Source organism: Folsomia candida, unplaced genomic scaffold (genome assembly GCF_002217175.1).
Source record: "Folsomia candida strain VU population unplaced genomic scaffold, ASM221717v1 Fcan01_Sc101, whole genome shotgun sequence".
In the NCBI taxonomy this organism is placed as follows: domain Eukaryota; kingdom Metazoa; phylum Arthropoda; class Collembola; order Entomobryomorpha; family Isotomidae; genus Folsomia; species Folsomia candida.
The window spans coordinates 3,607-23,834 of NW_019091293.1; the positions used below are offsets into that span (position 1 = coordinate 3,607).

The following is a 20,228-nucleotide window of genomic DNA, read 5'->3' on the forward strand; positions in this document are numbered from 1 at the left end:
GAGATTTTTTTCTGATTCATAAAAACTCGGTTTATGTAACCAGTCAACCCTGCAAGTTGATGCTGTAATGATTCGGTTATAAAAGTTACCAGAAACTTATCTACCTCCACTAGCTTAGTACTTAATATTGCGTTACAGATCCGCTATATATCCGCTAGATCTGTATATCCGCTATGCGTTATTGGTTAAATTTGTATTCCATGAGGAAAAACTTCGGGGTTTTTCTGGGTTTTTTTTGGGTTTTTTTGGGTTTATTTATTTTACATAAAAATGCTCAAAATTTTATGCTGAACCCGAAACTTTTCATTGATCCAAGTTGTAGTTTAAAGAATTTTGTCTCAATCTGCCCCAAAATCTCGCAAAAACCTTGCAAAACCCCACAAAACCCGTAAAAATCCCTATTAAGCATTAGGATTTTTCCGGAGATTTGATACCCCAAAAACCCCAACCCACAAAAATACTGGGTAGCGTACCCTGACTATTCTTTTTTTTAATACTACATACTAACTATGCTAAAAAGAGGTTAATCACGTACTTATATATGTACATAAATGCTAATGTGCAAGCAATTTAAGGTTTTCCCACTAGGTTTATTCATTTGAAATCAAGCTGGGAATTATGTGTATGCTATTTTTACATGTTTATAGTGCTTAATTAGCAATAGGCTAAAAATGTATAAATTCTTCTTATAAAATTCTGAAAAATATGAAACTTTACCAGAAAATAACGAATGATCTTTTTTTATTCAGATTAGATTAAAATTCAAATCAGTTCACAAATAAATACGACCCTTTAGTTAGTTAATTAGAATTTGCCTTAATTTCACTGCAAATTGCATTCTAAATATATAAGTAATTTTATGAGTGTCACGTTATAAGGTGTGTACTTTAGTTCAAGAAATCATCGCTGCCTTTTCCCTTTTTCCCTTTGCAAGCAACCTTGAAAGCTTCGTCCATGCAAACATCAAATTTTTCCCATTCCGGGCATGACTCAGTTTTTGCTGTTGGCCTTGTGTATGCAGGATCTAAATAAATAAATGAGAAAAATTGAGAAATTTGAAATCAATTTTCAGCAATTTTCACGTAGCATGACTTACTGGGCTTGGCGCACCCATCCACGGCCGCAACGATGGCGTCCTTTGATTTTTCATTGGCTTTACTAACGCCCAAATCGTTAGCTTTACCCTTCAGCCATTTCGTGTCAAGTTTATTGTTCACAATGAATCCGTCGTAATTGTAGGCCAAGCAAAGTTTGGCACACTAGAAAAATGCATAAGATAAGACCCCATATAGAAATTAAGACGTAAACTTATCAGTGGCCGCGGAAGCTTGAGGGGACAAAGGGACAATGTTCCCACGGGTATTTGATGTCCCCATCCTCTCCCCATGTTATATAAGTAATTCCCTCCCTTATAATGTCCCCACAGCTCCCGCAGCCACTGAAACTTATCCTTTTAGGTGTGTCACCTCATTTGCATAAATTCCACTATGCCCATTTTCGACGATACGGGCTTTCCACGGTGAATGTCTGGGTCAAAATATGCAAATGAGGTGACTACAACAAATAATTTGACCATACAAATTCATCCGTGATGTCCAAGCATTTTGCGGCAGCGGCAAGAGCATTAGGGACCCAATCAAGGGGGAGGGTTGGGGTTTCTCCGTTGCAGGTCCCGTGTTCTTCGATAAACTTGTTGATTTCGAACTTCTTGCATTCCTACAAAAGTATTAATAAAAAATAAAAATGCAATTTTTTAGGGCTTTCTCATCATGAGCAAGATAAAATCATAGTATTGAGTGAGATTGTAAAGTAAGTATTTACCGAATTTTGGACAACGAATAGCACCACGAAGAAGAAAATGGAAACAACTTTCCTGGCGGAAGGCATGCTGCTTGAAAAGTTTAAGGTGTTTCAAGTCCAATATGACAAATGTGACTAGGCAATCTATCAGAATATATGGGTATATATACATATTTTTGTTAGGTTAGGTTGGGGTAGGTTAGTAATTCAACACTTTGAACAATTGAAAACGTCACAAATTAGAAACAATGGGAGGTTATATAGGTAAAGGGTTGGGAAGAATGTATATATCTACGTGTCCCTGGGAAATAGGAATGCAGACGATGATAAACCTTGTATAATGTTGGACCCTGTGACTCCTTGATTTTGTTTTTATGTACATCACATCAAGCATATATGTTTAACATGTAGTTCGAAAAGACGTAATCGCTGTGCTCGACTTGTGAGAAAAAATGTATGTTTATGTATATAATGTTCATAAAATTTAGTATATTTCATGGTTTGTTGTTCATTCCATTTCATTGTTTTATTAGAAATGACGTGATTTAACTTGGGTTGGTGACGAGTGGTGGACAAACGGTTGGAAGGAAAGTTTTTTAACGATATCACTGATACCGTAAAAAAACTGTGTGCAGTGATTGTGGGCGGGGAGAATTTTTTAATGCTCATAAATAGTTATGCATGCACATAATGCACTTTTATTTATCAAGAATTAGAGAACAATTATAATGCATTTGTGTTGTGCTCTAATTGAATTGAGCGTGTAGCCATGTTCTTAAATTAGAAGAATTTGCACAATTTTTGATTAAGCGCATATACTTATTTGCTACGGTTTAAAAAGCCGCAGGATTTTTTAAAATGTAGACAAAATTGCGGAAATTTTAATCCATCATACGTCAAAATCGTTAAGATGACGCTATTTCGTTGTATATATTTTAATAAGCGTTCAAAATTACGACCGGGTCCCGTCAGGTAAATTAGTAGATTTAGTAGATTCCTGCAGAAAAATTCGGTTTTACGCAATTATTCAAGTTTAAAGAAATTCAATTCCAAAGTGAACTTACTTTCTCGGATGAGACGCAAAAAATTAGATGGAAGTCAAATCGAAATAAAATTCTTCCACCATGAAATTTCTGCTTCTTAATAATATGCATAAATACTTTTCTCATGAATGGATGGATTGGATAATCGTAATATGCGGTTTAAAAATATGTGTTAATAATGTGTTACCGAATTGTAACTTTCGAAGCTTAGTGTTAATTTATTACCAATTTAGATAGTAAGAATGCAATGTGTTTATCATTCCATCCCAAGTTACTGAATTATTTATAGTCTAGGAATTTGTGACTAGAATTTTTCAAAATGGTTTATTTTTGAAGAATTGTTAAATACTCAATATTTTGCAATTCTCAATTTTGCAATTCTTAATTCTATTAAATGTTAAACGAAATGCTTCTGATTTATGAGCGAGTGTTCCGCCGGATCACATAATTTTTTAAATGTGATGAAGAGTTATTACGTATAAAACTAGGTATTCAGAGTCTGGCATAAAAAAGAGCTTCATACGCAAATAAATTAACACACTTGTTGATTATTTACTAAATTCGCTAATTATCAAGTTAACGAACAGATTCGAATTAGCTGAATTTTTTTCAACTAAAACCGAATACAATCAAATCTGTTAACTAATTTTTCGTGTATTTTCACTTTGCTCGTCGTTACAAATTTTCATGTTAAACACGTCACTTTAATTATCAAGCTCAAACAGTCAACAAAAGACGAAATAAACAACTTGTATAAAAAGAACTGAAACTAATTGTTTTGTTGGTTATTGATTTAATTTTGCCAATTGTGTGACGTAACGTATATAAAAAAATTCGCACGTTAACATCCCTTCGTGAAAAGGGGCAGGTCCATTTCACAGTGATATTTTATTTTCATACCGTCAAGAATTTCAATGCAGTACTAATTTCCTCCACTGCACGTGCTGTATCGATTATCATAAATTTTGCAACAGCCGACAAGCCAAGTTTGCACGATTTTGCATCCTGAAAAATATATTTATTTGCGTTGCGCTTAAAAATCAAGACGCGAAACATGTTGATGTGTTTGTCGGTCGGAAAAACAACGTCCTGGTCAAAACAAACTTATTGTTCAAATCGTCACGATTATATGAAATGATCTGATGACGTGAAAAGTGATACCCGCATCCGATCCGATCCACTCATCACTTGCCTTGTTTTCACTGTTTCTGACGGGAATATGTACGTGATAACTTTGTAAAATGGGAGTGAGTAATCAACCGTGTGGCAGGACTCGGTTTGTGTGTACACGCTAAAAAATGTGGTAGTAATTTGCTACCGGGATGGTACTGGTACTTGTATTGATTTGGTAGTAACTTCCTACCGAATTTGTATTAGTTTGTTTGTGAGTGGTAGGGTGAAATTTACGAAATTTGCCACGACATTACTAATGCCCGTTATTACCAGTGCCGTTAGAGTCATATAAATGTGTACTCCGGTCGGTAATGATTTAATACCAGTTTTTTAGGAGGGTATGTATGAATTGCCGGTTTATGAAATAATATCTACTCGTACGTAACTTTGAACAAAATTGTAATGCCCCATTTCTAATTATTGTACTGTACTTCCAAGGATTAAAAGCGTTACCATTTAGTAGTAACATGTTACCAAACTGATATTCCCCCAGTCGGATGGGTTGATAACAATCTTTCAAAAATATAAAAGTGTGCATCATCCGTTGGTGGATTTCTGTTAGATTAAGCTCTGCCTCGATGGATGGATTGTGCCATGTCGTTCAGTTTGACATGATATGTGACATGATATGACCTCGAGTCCTTCCTGCGTTTCTCTTGTCTTGGTCAGTATACGTACAAAACAAATGGATGAAATGAAATGGTAGTGACCGGGGACTGATAACGTCAAACTAGGTTTGGAATCCATACATATCGACTTTTTGAGCCAGTCAGAAATTCTCTCTACAAGATCTATGACAATCTATTATGTGACGGTGATGTATGATTCTGTGAATATGACACTAGTTAGTCACTCGTGGTATTTGAATTTATTACCCGGTTGGCAATAACCCAGATGAAAGGTAAGTTGTCACGATTTCTTGTACAATAAAATTTATGAAATCGTAATCTCAGCTAGATTTTATATGTAACCTTGACAGGAAACTGGTGATAATAATTCCAAGAAAGAGATAAGTAGATGAGTGAAAGCAGCATCAAAACATAATTTCAATGCTATCGTGACGTATGTATGATGAATCTCGGTCCCCATTTCCGCACCAGCGGAAATGGGGACCGCTTTCATTTTTCAAATAATTTTGCATGTAAATAGCTTAGGTTAACACTTTAGATAGTTCTTGAGGATAGAAAATTCCTAACACCTTTTCCCCTGAATTATCCATTATGGAATATGTCATAGGTTTGCTGTTATGAGCTTCGCTAATTTTGTAAATCTTGTCTGTAAAAGTAGGGGAATAGCCTTTCCTGAAAAGCGCTTTATTTATTTTAATTCTAACAAAATCTCCTGATTTTAATTTCGGTTTTTGATGCTTCATCATAAGAACATCTTTATTACTCCGAAACCAAACATCCATCTGATTATACTTGTTGACAGACCTAGGCGAACATTCAATAATTCTGTTTGCTCTCATTATATGAATCTACTACTTCTTGTAAAATATCATAATACACATTTGTTTTTCTATATGTGAAAACTTTTTGTAATCTCGTCATCAGAGTTCTATTAAACCTTTCGACCATTGCTGCTTTAAGTGGCGAATGGTTATGAAATAATTTTATGTCTTGTTCCTTTAATAAATTATAAAATTGTTTGTTAAAAAATTCTTTTCCTTCGTCTGTTTGTATGAATTTTGGTTTCCGATTTGAGTTTAGGATTAATTCCTTGAAAGACTCTGTTACTGATTTTCCATCTTTTTTTCTTAGAGGTTTAACAAAAGCAAATCTACTTAGAGTATCTATTACTGTTAATAAATATTTTGTTCCCTTGTTTAATCTTGAATATTTTGATATATCTATTAAATCAGCTTGCCAACAATAATCAACTTCGTGGGAAGTCATTTCACGTCTAAAAAATTTATGCTTCACAGATTTGTTTGTTGTATATGTTTCATAATGCTGTAGAAAAGTTACAGCATCCTTCAGGGATACTCCCGTTGCTGCAGATAACCGATGTGGTCCACCAAAACTTCCAATATGTTTTGGATTAAAGTAGATTTCTTTCAAAAGTTTGTGTTTTCATGATTGAATTGTTTGAAATATCCGAACGCAATGTCTATTTTTCTGAATACAAATATCGCTGAGACTATTTGCACATTTTCCGCTACATTCGATTCCACATTTGGAACATTTTGGAAAGTAAAGGTTTGTTTTTACAAAGTTTGATACTATTTTATCATTCACAAGAGTATTTTCTGAGTTGAATTTATTTAAAATTTTATCGTAGGACAAGCCACGGTTTCGATTAATTAAGAAGTATAAGCAATACCCTCCACACAGATTGCTGGAATTTGACTGAAATTGAGATGATGACTGTCTAACCTTTTTCTCGTTTCTTAATGCAAAATCTTCAAATTCTTTTCCAAAAAAACCTAAAGGCATTCCAAAGCTATCAAAAAATTCTAGAACAGACGATTCAGTTTCTTTGTAGAAAGCTAACCAGTGCATCCCTGCCTCGTTTGAAGATTGGTTATTACTAATAATTGCAAACGTTTTTGAATTAATACTATCTAACTGATCTTTGGCACAAACAGCTATGAAAAGGTTCATAGAGTTGATTAAGGCATATCGAAGTTGTAAAGAATTCATTATTGTACAGAAATTTGTCTAAATCTGTCAATCTCCAAGATTTTAAAATGTTCAGAATAAACTAAACAATTTACCGCTTCAGGCAGTGCCTTAGCAAATTTTAATTCGATTCTTACACATCCGTTTTTTTCCAACTGTAGTGCAGAATCTGACCCAGTAGACTGATTAATGTCAAATCCAAAAAATGTCTGACCACTACAAAATTCTTCTCTGTCAAAAGTCAAACCTTGATCTTGTCCTGCTGTTCCAAGAGAACAATACAGTAAATAATATGGCAATAACTTAATATCACTGTCAAAATCAAGTTGTAAACCTTTAATAGGATAGGGAACATTGTTCACACTTAATGATATATAATTAAGATTGTAATGGGGGAATACATAAGGATTAACGTCATAGTCCCCAACAAAACCCTTACTCGGAATTAGACAGATGACAATTCTAGTTGGGATTGTACCAAGGAAAACGTTTTCTTCGATAAAGGATTGTGACGATTTTGGAATTGAAAAAAATTTTACTTCTGATTTTTTGAAGGGGTATCGAGCACTATGCCCTCCTTCAAGTAGCTTTTGGTGAGACAAGACAATACTAGGATATAAAACATGTTTTCTAATAAATAGACTCGCATCAAGGAATTTTACTTTGGGATTAATCGCGGGACTACCTGAAGCAAGTGCCCCGCACAAAAGGGAAAACGTTTCAACAGCTAGTGGTAACTGTTGTGTCATTCAAAATATATCGATGTTGATAAGCAAGGTCAAATTTTAATTTATCAATTAATTCCACCGGTTTCGAGGCTTGAATCCATTGCTTTCTTTTTTTGTAGCCTGTGTTAGTATCTTTCAGCGATCCATTATCAGTGTCTTTGTAGAATAGTGGACAAGTCGCTTGGGAATTTATGTAATCAGTTCCGTATGTCAAAACTGTTTCTAAATAAGCTTTGTACATGTAACAGGTATTGCTGGTTTAAACAAGTTGATTATTTATACTAACATCACATTGCGAAAACAGGGAATGCATAAATAAGTTAGAAGTACTAACCTCTGCTGCTGCTGGTAAATCTTTTCCATCCGATGCAACAACTTTTACTCTAAGATAACAGAAATGGTCAAACAAGTCAAGATATTGCGATGCATTTCCAGTAATTCGGAAATCAATTTTTGCATCGTTATCTTGTATATTTACAACAGGTTTATATTCTGCGTAGAAACTGGATTCAACCGTTGTGTCTGTAGGTGGAAGACCAAATAACTCTACTTGTCCCCTAATAGACGGTTGAGAGAATTCGTTAATTAATGCCATTATCCAAATATATCCCGTTTACTAAAAATTGATCTTCTTTTCTTAGGTGCAGTTGGTGTTTTTCTCTTGTTGCCCGATTTTACGGATGAAGCTTTAGATTTCTTTGGGTTGGACGAGTGATGTGATTCGTGCAACACCTTACACTCTTCTGACGTTGCACCTAGTAAAGCTTTTCGTTTTCTAGAACCTAATCCAGCTCCTGCTTGGGGTTTAAGAATAGATTTTCCAACCTTTTTAGCCATTTTAATAGCATTGGATTTTAGGGCTGTTTTAATTGATTGACCATTTGTAATATCAGATACTGTACTCATAATTGCAGGCGCTGCATGAGGTAGAATATATTTGGTAATGAGCGGTAATCCATATCGACCGATAAATCCCAGAATACTTCCTAGACCACCTCCTTTCTGTCTATAACCTCTAAACACGGGTATGCCTTTACCAATTTGATTCTCTAACACACGGTGATAGTGTTCGTGGTGAAATACATGAACATGCTTCATTTTTTAGACTATTAGTAGTGCCCTGGAAAAAGGATAAAAACTGTATGAAGCTTCGTACGCTAAGCAGTTGAATAATGGAAGTTATCAAGAAAAGTCTTTACTTATAAACGAAAAATCATGTCATTTTACCTACACCTACTCCTAGGTCCGCTCTCATTCCATATTGACAACGCGCAATGCTCACATGCTAAAGCATTAAAAATTCTCAACGATTTATCAAGCAAGATCATTCAGGAAGCATCCCCGGACGAGATACGAGCACTAAGTGAAATTGCTGTAAATATATTAAAAGGTCGTTTTCAAGTAGACGAGGAAACAAGAAAGAAATTACACAAACACAAAGATCAAATCAGGGAATTATCAAAAAAGTCAAAATCACATAAAAGCAAGAAGGAACATTTAGTACAGAAAGGAGGTTTTCTTCCATTCTTAATGACACCCGTGCTTTCAGCTCTTGGTGCAATAGCAGGACGAGCGATTAGTTCACACTTAGGGTTTTAAAAACTAAATATTAAAATGTCGCAAAAAATGAGAGTTGTTAGTGAAGACGAGTATTCCCAGCTTCTAAAAAAGACCAACACAATGGAGCATGCTAAAACTCACTTTTTTACGGACAAGGATCAGGAAGCTACATCAGTTTTTGGATCCTTAATTTCGGAGGATATTAAAGTCCAATTGTACAGTAGTTTAATGAAACGTGTAAATAATCAGTTGAAAGACATTTTAGATAAACTTATTTCCGTTAGAATGGTTTCTGGTGAAGATAAATCATCCATAGGAAAAAGTAATACTATCTCCACTAATGAAACTCCTCCACCTGTAACTCCTTCTAGCACAGAGTCTACTCCAGTTGGTTCCCCTGAAAAATTCACGTTATCTGAATCAGATATAAAAATGCTGAAAGAATTTCCTACCACTCAAATGAATAAAGCTCACAATTTGCTCGGGTTTTTAAAGTGTCATCCTGAAATGATAAAATGGGATAAATCAGGACGAGTAACTTTCTGGGGAAGTGAGTTTGAACCTGACTCTAACATTTCGGATTTAATGAGTTACTCCATTAGAGATTTGAAATGGACCACATCCCCAAACGGAATCAACAGATTCCTGAGAGTGTGTAAAATGTTAAATGTCCCTGCCGCTCTATTTTCAACTGTAGTGAGAAATGATCTTATGGGTACCTTAGATTCTATTCCTCTAAAACAAACAGCTACGCTCAGTGCTCATAAGCTGTCGAGCTTCAGTGCATGGGAACTGTTAAACCAAAATGATGCTCTGAATAAAACCTTTGACCCATATCGTACTCCAACGGGAATTCCCCAAAGACCTCGCAACACTAAGGACGTTACATCAAGACAGAAGACTTCATATGGTTTCCCACATGATAGAATGGCTTTTGACTGAGGTATTCGTTTTTGAACAACAACAACAACAAAAAATTCCTTCTTAACTTTGAGGTCTGGTTTGTGTAAAAAAATTGTTTTAATAATTTAATAAACTATGCTAAAGTAGTACGACATATTAGTGATATGTTCATTGTAGTGTCAGAGCTCATGCGATTCAGTTCTAATCAGATAAGGTTTTCCGTATTTATTTTAAATACTAAACATGGTTCTCCAAGATGAAACTTTTCCAACTCTGGTCTATAAACCATACGATATTGATAACAAAGATATGTGTCTAAATAGTGATCGTTTAGCAACATTCAAAAACTGGACCGGAAAATGTAAGCAAAATCCCAAAAATTTTAGTGAAGCAGGATTTTACTCTACTGGATATGGAGATCAGCTTTCTTGTTATTATTGTGGAATAATAATCCATAATTGGCTGCCAAGTGATGATCCCTGGATTGAACACTCTATTCATTCAAGTGACTGTCCATTCCTCTCTTTGCACAAACCTAAATTGCAGACTATTTTATCGAAGGATTTAGACCAAAGTTATACTTACCAAAAATATAATGTAATTTTGTAATGCTTTTATATATTTTCAGTTTTATCAAAATAATTATTTTATTGTTTTATTATTTTTTTATTACAGAGTCTATGCAAACAAATAAATTCGTCAAAGGATGAGAATGGTGAAAATCAAGAAAATGCTACTCTTACACTCCTTCATAGCCTGATGGAAACATTTCTGTGTTCGGTGTGTAAACTCGAAGAAGCTAATTACATGTTCACTCCATGTTGTCACATTTGCTCCTGCTTTCCATGCTCTACTACCCAAGACCTATGTCCTATTTGTAGATGCCAAATTAAGGGAATAACAAAAGTTTTCAAACCTTAAACTGTACATGTTTTATTTATTATTTATATATTTGTAATTGTAATCATTTTATTGTTATGTTTAAACTGTACAATAATTCACTAAATAAATAATTGGTACTTGTTAATTTTAAATATTTTACTTGTTGTACGTAGGAATCAAAAAATGATTGTGAGCAAGTGTACTAATTCCATCGGGTAAAATAAAACGTTTCGAATCAAAACTATGCAAAGCTACTTTTGTATAATTTGCAGTTGTTAGTTTATGATTCTTTGAACGAATCAAATTCATTCTGCACATATATTTTGTTTGCTCAAACAAAGTCTCCATAAAAGCTTTATGAGTTACATGTTTTCGTACTAAAGATTGTTTGACTCCTTTCATAGCAATCTTATGGATATTCTTACCTGCAAAGGAATACATTTTTGGAGAAACACCCACAAAACTATACATGATTTTTCCGTTACTCTCGTCCTTCATTTTACCAATCACTTTTTTATTTTCTGTAGAATAAAGTGGATGAGTGTGGTCAAAATCACTAAAGTCAAAATCATTTTTCACCAGTCTTAAATCAGCATAAAGATCAGCGGGTTTAATTTGATAGGCTAAGCTGTCCGTATCTGTAAAAAGGAACCTGGCTTTAATTCCATACCATTTTTTGATCTTGTCATAATGCCAAACCTGCATAAACAACTTGCTGAGATCTAAAACCGAAAACGCTGTATATATTGGCTTATCCAATACAATACTAGGTTTACTCATGAAAACAAGTACCAAGTTTGGAGAAAGAATCTCAAATTTTCTGAAGTTCGAAAGCCTGGAATAGTATTTTGCTGTTTCAATACTATTAACTATATATACATTTTGCTGATTCCTAACATTCATCATGCTACGTCCAAAAATTGCGTTAACTATTAGCTTGAAAAAGTCTTGCTCAGATTTGTTTGTAGCTTTTCGTCGTAAATCACAACAAAGGTTTACAAAATCTTTAAGCCAGGGCCTTTGAACAAATTTAATTATCTTATGAATCTTTGTTAATACCATTCCCTTCTCCAAATAATATTTGAGATTTCTATAATGCACTGGATACATTTTTCTAGATCCTAAATGAGGAACTAATTTTTTCTGCTTTTCTGAATATTTAATGTTATAGGAAGTTAAAAGCTCCCGCTGATGCTTCGAGAGTTGATTCATGGAAATTGTAATTTTCTCCGGAGCTAGTGAATATTCGTTGTGCTCGCTCAACAGGTGGAGCTCACAGGGATATTCTAAATTGACAACCAAAATTCTACCGATTTCATCCTCATCACCCCATGCCAAAATATCATCTATACTTAAATTATCAATGAACTCTTGACTTTCCCATTGAAAATCAGAAACAGGCAAAGGCTGCTGAAGCGCCTCACCGTACAAGTTGTTTTTATCAATATAAAGAAGAAAAGAGTCTTCCTTGACTCCTTCTTCATAATCTTCCATATACTTGTTGTAAGCTTCAGAATATCTATGAGATATCATAGATACTCCTCCTCTAATGCCAGACTCTATAGTATTGTACATGTCTTGATCAGTAACAAGTTCTAGCTTAACTTTTGTACTCAGAAGAGCAGCATCCCAGCTGAAGCCTGGGAGACTAAAATAGTGACAAGGGTCAAGCTTAAAGTTAGAAATTGCCATATCCCTGTAGCTTTCAAAAACGCATGCCAACAGAAGTACATCTGTTGTTAAATATATGTCGTGGTACGAACCCAGGTCAGTGCATTCGGATTCAAACACTGACTTACCAAAATCATAATCCTCTTGTGAAATCCCTTCACAAGTGAGGGTGTTATAAAACTCAAAATATGGATAGACACCTTTCCTTGAGAGTTTTACAGCCCGTTCTTTTGAAAAATGTTGTATCATTATACCAAACTTGTCATCAAAGCCTTCGGGTTTTGCATGAAGGTTTGTTACAAGAGTATCTAAAGATTTGGGAAGATGCATGAAAGAATCTATGAACATGAACTTATCACAAATAATGCCTATAAATTTTTCAGAGTTTTGAGGGATAACGAACGTATTCCCAGAACCAAATTTCGTTGCTGAACTTAACAGCAGGTGAGAGTCATAATTTCTAAAATTATGCATAAGTACAGGGATTTTGACTTTTTGAATATACGAAGCATTACATTCTCTATGAGCAGCTCCTCTAAATAATCCAGTATTGTGATCATGATCTCGAACTTTTATAGATTGGTGATCAAAATCATGCTCACAAATGTGGCAGGAATCTGCCATAGAAAAATCATATTCTTCCTCTAGAGAAAGTTGTTTCATAGCGATATGGATTTTGTTCCTTTGTATGCAAAAGCTAGCTTGTAGATTCACTTCATCTATAAATTTGTCAATGCTATTTGGACCACGATATTTCGATATATGAACCAGTTTCTTATTTGGGCCAATTACTGCAAGATTATATCCTGAAATTTTGTGTTTATCTATTGAGGTCGTACTGGTATTATCGTCTGTGAGCATTGCTTCAAAATCTCCATACATCACAAAGTTACACTTTAGTTTATTACTAAGTTTTTTACTCTCAAAAGAGCAGAATGGAATTTTTCCATCAACGACTGAAGGAACAGAAACCTTTTGAGTTTTAAACTCAAAACACAACTGCTGATGTGAATCAAGACGCTTTTCATCTCCGAAAGTATTCAAACAATTGTAGCAAACAAATTTTCGATGATGTCCCTGTCTGTTGATTAGGCGAGAAAAATTCAGGATAGACATGTAATGCCCATGTTGCTTAAAAGCATCCTGAATGTATAGAATGTTTACGATTTTATGCGTTCTGCTATTTGCATAAGGTGTTAGGCGTAAAACGTTAAGCTGCTCTTCTTGATCAATACCAAACACATTAATACCAATTTTAATATGTTTGTGCCGCTTTTCGAATGCTATGATATCTTTCAACGATGTTGGAAACTTTAAATCGGAGAGAAATCGTAGTGAGTTTTAAATTTTCATATTGAGATATTCTTCCACGATGCCTGTTATCTACTGAATCTCCGTGCATGCAGATCAGAAAAGCTGAAACAAAGCAATCATTTTCCTTATTATCGGGATTCACAATGGCATTCTTATTTTCAGATGGCTGGGAATGATGCACGAACATCCACCCTTTAATATTTCAAACTGAGCTGTTTGTATATCACAGCCTTTCACTTCATCTAATATCCAACCACTGCCATTTCGTTCGAAGATTTCCACATTATTATCGATTTCATTAACCATGTCACAAAAGATTCTATTAATGTAGAGGGGACTGAGGATAATTTTAAGAGAAGAATTAAAATATTGTTCTGTTGTTTCCATGAATTCTACCCTCTTCTCATCCACGCTTGGATGAATACGTTTAAATTTACACAAAAGCGTTATTTGAAACTTAATGCTATTATAAATTGAAACATTGTGAAATAGAATCTGATTAATTTTAAACTTAAATCTATTAAAAAAATCTCTAACAGAAATAATATTATTATCCTCATGTGTATTTCTAAATCTGTAAGTTTTCATAAAGCCTTGAAAGCTTCAATTTCAGAGAAGGGAAAGCATTCAGTCGTAGCCCTCTTCCTCTTTGATCAAATTTCATGGATTTATAACTCCTCTTTTATGAGCTTCATTGTGCTCTAGATCAAAAATGTTGGCTGAGAAGTCACAATATTCACATCTATGATAAGTATTCATATGTACTTCTAACAATTTAGACGACCTGAATGACATGTACAATATTGACACAATTTTCTCTTGTTTTCATCTCGGTGCCTTAGTAAATGTGACGCAAAATGCTGACGATTTAAGAATCTCCTAAAACATTTCAAGCATTGGAATGTTGTCGTCTTAATACGAGGAGCCTGCCAAAATAAAACAACAATCTCAGTAACTATCAACAGTTTATACACATTCTTGTCTAAGTGATCTCACCATTTTCTTTGTGATGTAAATCTCTCAACTATTATTAGGTTGCTCCGAATGAAGTACTCATACACTAAGCACGGAGAAAAAAAAACAAATTTGAGAATTAATTGTATAAATTTAAACTTGGAAATTTAAAAATAATAAATAAATAAAAAATAACTTACCAAAATTTCCAAAATCAAAGTCAAGAAGTGTGTATTCTAAAAATGCTTGTGAGAAAATATGTATAACAACATCTTTTTTTATATCTCGGCTGACGTCAATATCTTAATACCAGGAATGTGTTTACATATAATAAAACATACCATCACTTCAACTCCAATACTGTAAAAAATATTAATTACCACTTACCACTATTAACCGTATTTTGTAAATAATTGAATTAGTAACCCCTAGGGAGTTATTACATTTTTACGGTATGTACTTATTTTGGAATTTTTTTTTGTAAATTACTAAGACTATAAAAACAATTGGCAAAATAATGAGCAAGTTAGTCAATGTTTCAACATTACGTGCAAAGGATTTCCAAAGAAGAAATAAAAACTTTAAAAACTCCAAAATGTCTCAGGGTAAGTTTTCCTAAAACACAAATAAAATAATTTTAAGAAACTAAACAAGCTTTAGGAAAATTTTCAAATGTTGATAAAAATAAATCTTAAATAAATTCCAATATTTACGTAAATTTTAGCAGGGATAAACGCAGTGGCAAGAGCACGAAAAATCTTAGAGGAGGCTAAGCCAGGAAGTCGAGAGTCTGGGACGCACGAGCTTTTCTTCTTTCTCACGTCGACAACCTGAAGTCTTTGACGCTGGATTCGTCGTAGACGATGATGAGGAGGAACCAAGCGGACCTTTCACTGATGAGGAGGAGGATGAAGACGAAGAGGACGAGGATTCTCCGTCTGAGCCAGAGGAGGATCCTGATTTTGTTCCTGCAAATGAACATTCGCAAAACGTAAGATATTTTATTTGATTTATTAGGTCATATACTTATTGTTCATTTTTAATTTAATTGTAAATTGTTTCTACTATAGGGCTGAACCTCGTGGATGATTTGTATGCAGTGCCTAAGTCAAAGCGCAAAGAACCTGCAACCAAATCAAAGAAACTGGAGCCAGTTGTTAAACTGAAAAAAGTTGTTTATATACGGAGCAGAAACGACGACGGGAAGCAAGGGAGAATGCAGCTGATGCGAAGAAGGTTGACGCTGCTTCCAAGAAGGAGCTAGATGCCGCTCGTCGAAACCCGTTAAGCTGTTCTACACTGGTCCTGAAGAGAAGACAGTCAAGGCTGCTGCCGCCGCTAACAAGAGGAAGATGGCTGAAAAGGGTAAGATGTCAATAATTATTTTAAAATGTTAATAGGGAAATTTGTTGTAATCATAAGCTTTAAATTTTTATTTCTATTAATTGCAGAAAAGTCCCCAGCGGAGAAGAGAGGTCGAGTCAAGAGTGTTCCGCCTTCTGCTGTTCCTGTTCCTTCAACGGCGCTTGTTCCTGTTGCTCGTACTACGATTCCTCCTGCAAGCTCATCATCATCAGCTCCGGAGCATTGAAGCATATGTGCCTTCATCATCTTACAAAGGTCCTATTTCGCTTAATTTTGCTCCCGAAGGGGAAAGGAGTGACGATCCTAGTGGACAAAATATTGTCCATTGGGAGGGCCAGCTAGGTCAGGGGTTTTGGCTAAAACTCCAAACTTGGAGAAAAAATGGGCAGGCTTATGTCTGCATCAGAAAGAATCAAACCACAGGGCAAACCTGTCGTTTAAATATTTTCAATCGTTGGTTGCAGCTTGCAATACCCTGCAAACAAAGATTGACACAGACCCTGATCTAACCTGATCCCTAATTTCAAATTAAATACTAAATCTTATTTTTCTTTACCTCTCTTAAGCTGAACATACAGAGAATGTCTAATCAGTCGTCTATTATTCCGAGAATGCTTATATATTTTCAAATAACGATATTATATGGGACATACACAGTTTTTTCTCTGCCTATAACACTCCAAAGAAATTAAAATTTGTAAATCATGTAACGTAGCTATGACTTCGATTTTCCAAGCCAAAGAAAGCTTTCTTTTACCTGACAATTTTTGGTATCCCGTTTTTGATGGTATCTCCTCATTATATGGATTGAATGTAGTAATTGATTTCCTACATATTTCAAATATATAAAAATAAGTCAATAATATATAATAGTTTGACTAATAATTGAAGTTTAAATAAAAAATGTATAAATATTAACCTTCTAGATGACTATAGAACGGTCCACTTTATTAGGAAGACCTTTGAAAGTAAATTTCCAACAAAGTTGCACCCTCAATCTGCTGGTTATGATTTGTACTGTCAATCCGGAGCGTTGCTTAAAGCAGGGGAAATGATATTGATGGATATTGGGATTCAAGTTAAATTCCGTTGGGCCATTTGGTTTGATTAAACCAAGGTCTGGGTTAGCGTTGCGGCATAAAATTGACGTCATGGGGGGCGTGGTCGATGAAGATTTTGAAGGAACTTTGGGGTTATGCTAATCAACCATGGGAAACTTCCATATCAAGTTGAACTTGGGGATCGTGTTGCTCAGTTCTTGATTATAAAACTCCATAATGGACCGTTGAAGAAGTCTACGTTTGATGAAATTTTACCACCACAGCACCTGTTGCTTCTCGGCGTGGAGCCAAAGGATATGGCTCCTCTGGAAAATAAAAACGAGCAATTTTTACTATATTCAATATAAACTAAGTAAAATTTACTTAAACTTAAATATCTTCGCAGCTAATGTTAAAATTTCACCATCCTTCCTGCACGACCCTTGATTCAATAAATAAAACACACGCACAAACTTAATCCAAATATTTAATGTAATAACTGAAATAAATGTCCTCAAAAATGTTAATATTGTTACATAAAATGTCTCCTATATTGAACTGTACCTGAAGAACATGCTTGCATTAGTTGGTGGGCGAGCTCCTTGTTGGAGCTACTAGTGGAAGAAACTTTTCTCTCTTGGTCGAGTTACTTTCACTTTCCGCTGTAAGACAATGTTGCAGTAAGACGGAATATGTAACTTGAAAAGAAAGAAAAAATAATAATGAAAATCATAACTAAAATCTAAAATAATTAATGAACTAAGCATACCAAGCTTAATTTTGCAAATATTTTGCAATGAAACATGCGTATTTTCATATGTACATATATTTCATGTAACCTACACACTTACCAGAAATAAAACCTTCATTTATCATCCTATCTTTGGTGCTGTTGTTACAATTTATTGATATCAATCTCCATCCTGTATGACCCTTTCATCACACAAACACACACACACACACACACACTTTTGCAAGTATTTATTTTTTAAAATAATCTCCTCTCAAATGTGAATATTTCTTTGCAAATTGCACGTTGCATTTAAGTTGATATTAGTAGTAGTGAATAACGTGCATGGCTTACATTAGTTAATGAGCAAGCTCCTTGTAGCAGCAGCTGCTCGGAGAGAAAACTTTTTCTCCTGGTGGAGCTTTTATTTCACTGGTCTCCCATCCGCACGCTAGGGTGCGGAAGAAACTTTTTTCATTTTAATCTTTTGTAAACTTCTCCTTTCACTTTCTCTCCTTCATGGTCGCACTTCCGCTGGAGCGGAAGTGCGACCATAAGATCATCAATTATGAGATAGGGAATTTTAACATGGGAAAGATAGGAAGACCAAAACCATCCTCCCACTAAAACGATAACGTAATTTATGGATGATCCCTTTAATCACGGTAAATAAACCGGACGGAGATAGGAAACCCTTATTTTTTTAGGAATTCGTCACCCTAAATATAGCTTAAGTGTTCTACGCAGCTGAAGGTATTTATGCCTGAAAGTTTGACCCAACTTATTTTTATCCATATTTTACTAATAACGTGTTCTACCTTGCGCAAGGTGGTCTTGGTTATTTGACGAATTTGGTATCAATTTTGAAATACAATTATGAACTAATTTCATTTATATTTTTAAGTAAATTCGATTCAAAGACGTGTCCTATATTTGTAAAGCAAGCGGCGGGTGTACATAAAGCTATTATGAAAATTTTAAGAGCAAATCAGTTACAGGTAAGAAATTCGAAATATCATAGATAGTTTTTGATATTGTGAAAAATTCCTTACTGATATTTCTTAAGAGTTTGAGAGACTTGTGAATGCAGAAATTTTGACAAGTTGAAAATTTACAAATTAAATAGGAAATTTAATATTTAAGGGAATCGTATGTCGAATTTGACATAATTCTACACAATTGGCCTAAATATTGGTTTATGCAGGAAAAGTATAAACGATTCTGCATAAAACATTTAACTGCATCTGAAAGGTACATACATATATTCTGCAGAAAGGTTTAGCACAATTCTGCATATTTTGTGCGCGAATTGTTTCCGCATAAATTTGTCTGCATTAAATCTAGCCAATTCTCTGCATAAAACCCAGCCAAATTTCTGCACGAAATCCCTTAAATTTTTCATGTGGGAAAATAAATAGTATCTGACAAAATCTTATTTCTTTACTTTGTTTCAGTGAATTCTACCAGTCTGCATTTTCCAAGAAAATTATTAATTACTGATGGCACCATACGACGTCTACCGCGAGGAGAGTGTCCTCATGCTTTAAAATTTTCAAACGGGATGGCGTTTAAAGCTTCATCTCGTATGTCACGAGACAGATTCTTCCGTTAAGTGTGACGTAAGTTGTCTTGCAAATGATAACGGTACTCACAATGGAGGTCTCCCAACGTGTGCTCACAGATTTCGTTAATCGATCACAAGTATAATTAGTGTGAAACTTGCAAATGGCACCATATGCCCATGCGCAAGTTCAGTGGAGATATTTGCATCACAGGCGCGGCGGAATATGATTTTTGCCGGGGGACAAATCAAAAGTTTCCTAAGCCGCTCGCGCCTTTGGCGCTCGCGAAATTTCCCGGGCAAAATACGGGCAAATTATAATTTTTATTTGGCACTTAAATTCAGTGTGCACAAAAAGGCTGTCTTTTTGCAAGTTGTGATGCCTTTTTGCCTTTATAAATTCCCTTTTGCCGTTTTTATACAGTTTTGGTGTTCTTTTCGCCAGATGGCATGAGTATTTGAAAGCCTTTTACCTATTAGTATCATGCTGTTATTATATACTAGCTTTATAAACCCGCCTTATAGACGGGCCACATTACAATTTTTCAAAATATATTAAACGAATTAAGAAAGGCAGAACATAATCGGAGCAATGTACAAATATCCATCTAAATTATACAGAGGGTGTCCCATTTATTCGTGGAAGGGTTGGACAATTTTTATTCCCACAAGGGAGACTTTTTTAAAGGCGTTACTTGCTCGATATGACGGCCATTGTTCTTAATTTGAAGAATGCTTCACTTTTTACCGATAGAAATACTTCCAGGCACTTTTCTACGGTGTTTTTCCTCCACTCATTATTTTAAGCGTTCCAAAATGAGTAAAAATCTTAAATCGTCGAATATACAAATTCCCTCTCTACGATGAAAAACGGAAATAAACC

The 20,228-nt window shown here is 34.7% G+C and overlaps 2 protein-coding genes and 5 long non-coding RNA genes across 8 annotated transcripts; 1 reads left to right on the forward strand and 6 right to left on the reverse strand.

The window, feature by feature from the left end:
• Window positions 1-706: 706 nt before the first annotated feature.
• Window positions 707-10,065, reverse strand: LOC110862952. Its single transcript, XM_035845983.1, has 4 exons — window positions 1,822-10,065; window positions 1,579-1,716; window positions 1,097-1,259; window positions 707-1,024 (listed from the first exon to the last, which is right to left on the reverse strand). The coding sequence occupies exons 1-4, from the start codon at window positions 1,885-1,887 to the stop codon at window positions 888-890; spliced, it is 504 nt and encodes a 167-aa protein (XP_035701876.1). The 5' UTR covers window positions 1,888-10,065; the 3' UTR covers window positions 707-887.
• On the forward strand, window positions 10,058-10,749 carry LOC118433749 (baculoviral IAP repeat-containing protein 3-like). Its single transcript, XM_035845984.1, has 2 exons — window positions 10,058-10,425; window positions 10,504-10,749. Exons 1-2 carry the CDS (start codon window positions 10,072-10,074, stop codon window positions 10,747-10,749), a joined length of 600 nt encoding a protein of 199 aa, XP_035701877.1. The 5' UTR covers window positions 10,058-10,071.
• Window positions 10,750-14,479: 3,730 nt separating this feature from the next.
• Window positions 14,480-15,446, reverse strand: LOC118433754. 2 transcript variants are annotated; one of them, XR_004833554.1, is made up of 6 exons: window positions 15,363-15,446; window positions 15,198-15,264; window positions 14,991-15,009; window positions 14,850-14,885; window positions 14,692-14,755; window positions 14,480-14,621 (listed from the first exon to the last, which is right to left on the reverse strand). It is a non-coding gene; the product is annotated as an uncharacterized LOC118433754 (long non-coding RNA). The 2 variants fall into 2 exon arrangements; XR_004833553.1 differs by lacking the exons at window positions 14,480-14,621; window positions 14,692-14,755; window positions 14,850-14,885; window positions 14,991-15,009 and having other exon boundaries at window positions 15,130-15,264.
• A 29-nt stretch (window positions 15,447-15,475) lies between these two features.
• LOC118433752 lies at window positions 15,476-15,941 on the reverse strand. The gene is made up of 3 exons (XR_004833551.1): window positions 15,834-15,941; window positions 15,728-15,773; window positions 15,476-15,617 (listed from the first exon to the last, which is right to left on the reverse strand). It is a non-coding gene; the product is annotated as an uncharacterized LOC118433752 (long non-coding RNA).
• On the reverse strand, window positions 15,941-16,586 carry LOC118433753. Its single transcript, XR_004833552.1, has 3 exons — window positions 16,571-16,586; window positions 16,445-16,489; window positions 15,941-16,005 (listed from the first exon to the last, which is right to left on the reverse strand). It is a non-coding gene; the product is annotated as an uncharacterized LOC118433753 (long non-coding RNA).
• Window positions 16,038-16,433, reverse strand: LOC118433751. Its single transcript, XR_004833550.1, has 2 exons — window positions 16,266-16,433; window positions 16,038-16,205 (listed from the first exon to the last, which is right to left on the reverse strand). It is a non-coding gene; the product is annotated as an uncharacterized LOC118433751 (long non-coding RNA).
• A 746-nt stretch (window positions 16,587-17,332) lies between the features above and the next one.
• On the reverse strand, window positions 17,333-18,243 carry LOC118433755. Its single transcript, XR_004833555.1, has 3 exons — window positions 17,619-18,243; window positions 17,439-17,496; window positions 17,333-17,380 (listed from the first exon to the last, which is right to left on the reverse strand). It is a non-coding gene; the product is annotated as an uncharacterized LOC118433755 (long non-coding RNA).
• Between the last annotated feature and the right edge of the window lie 1,985 nt (window positions 18,244-20,228).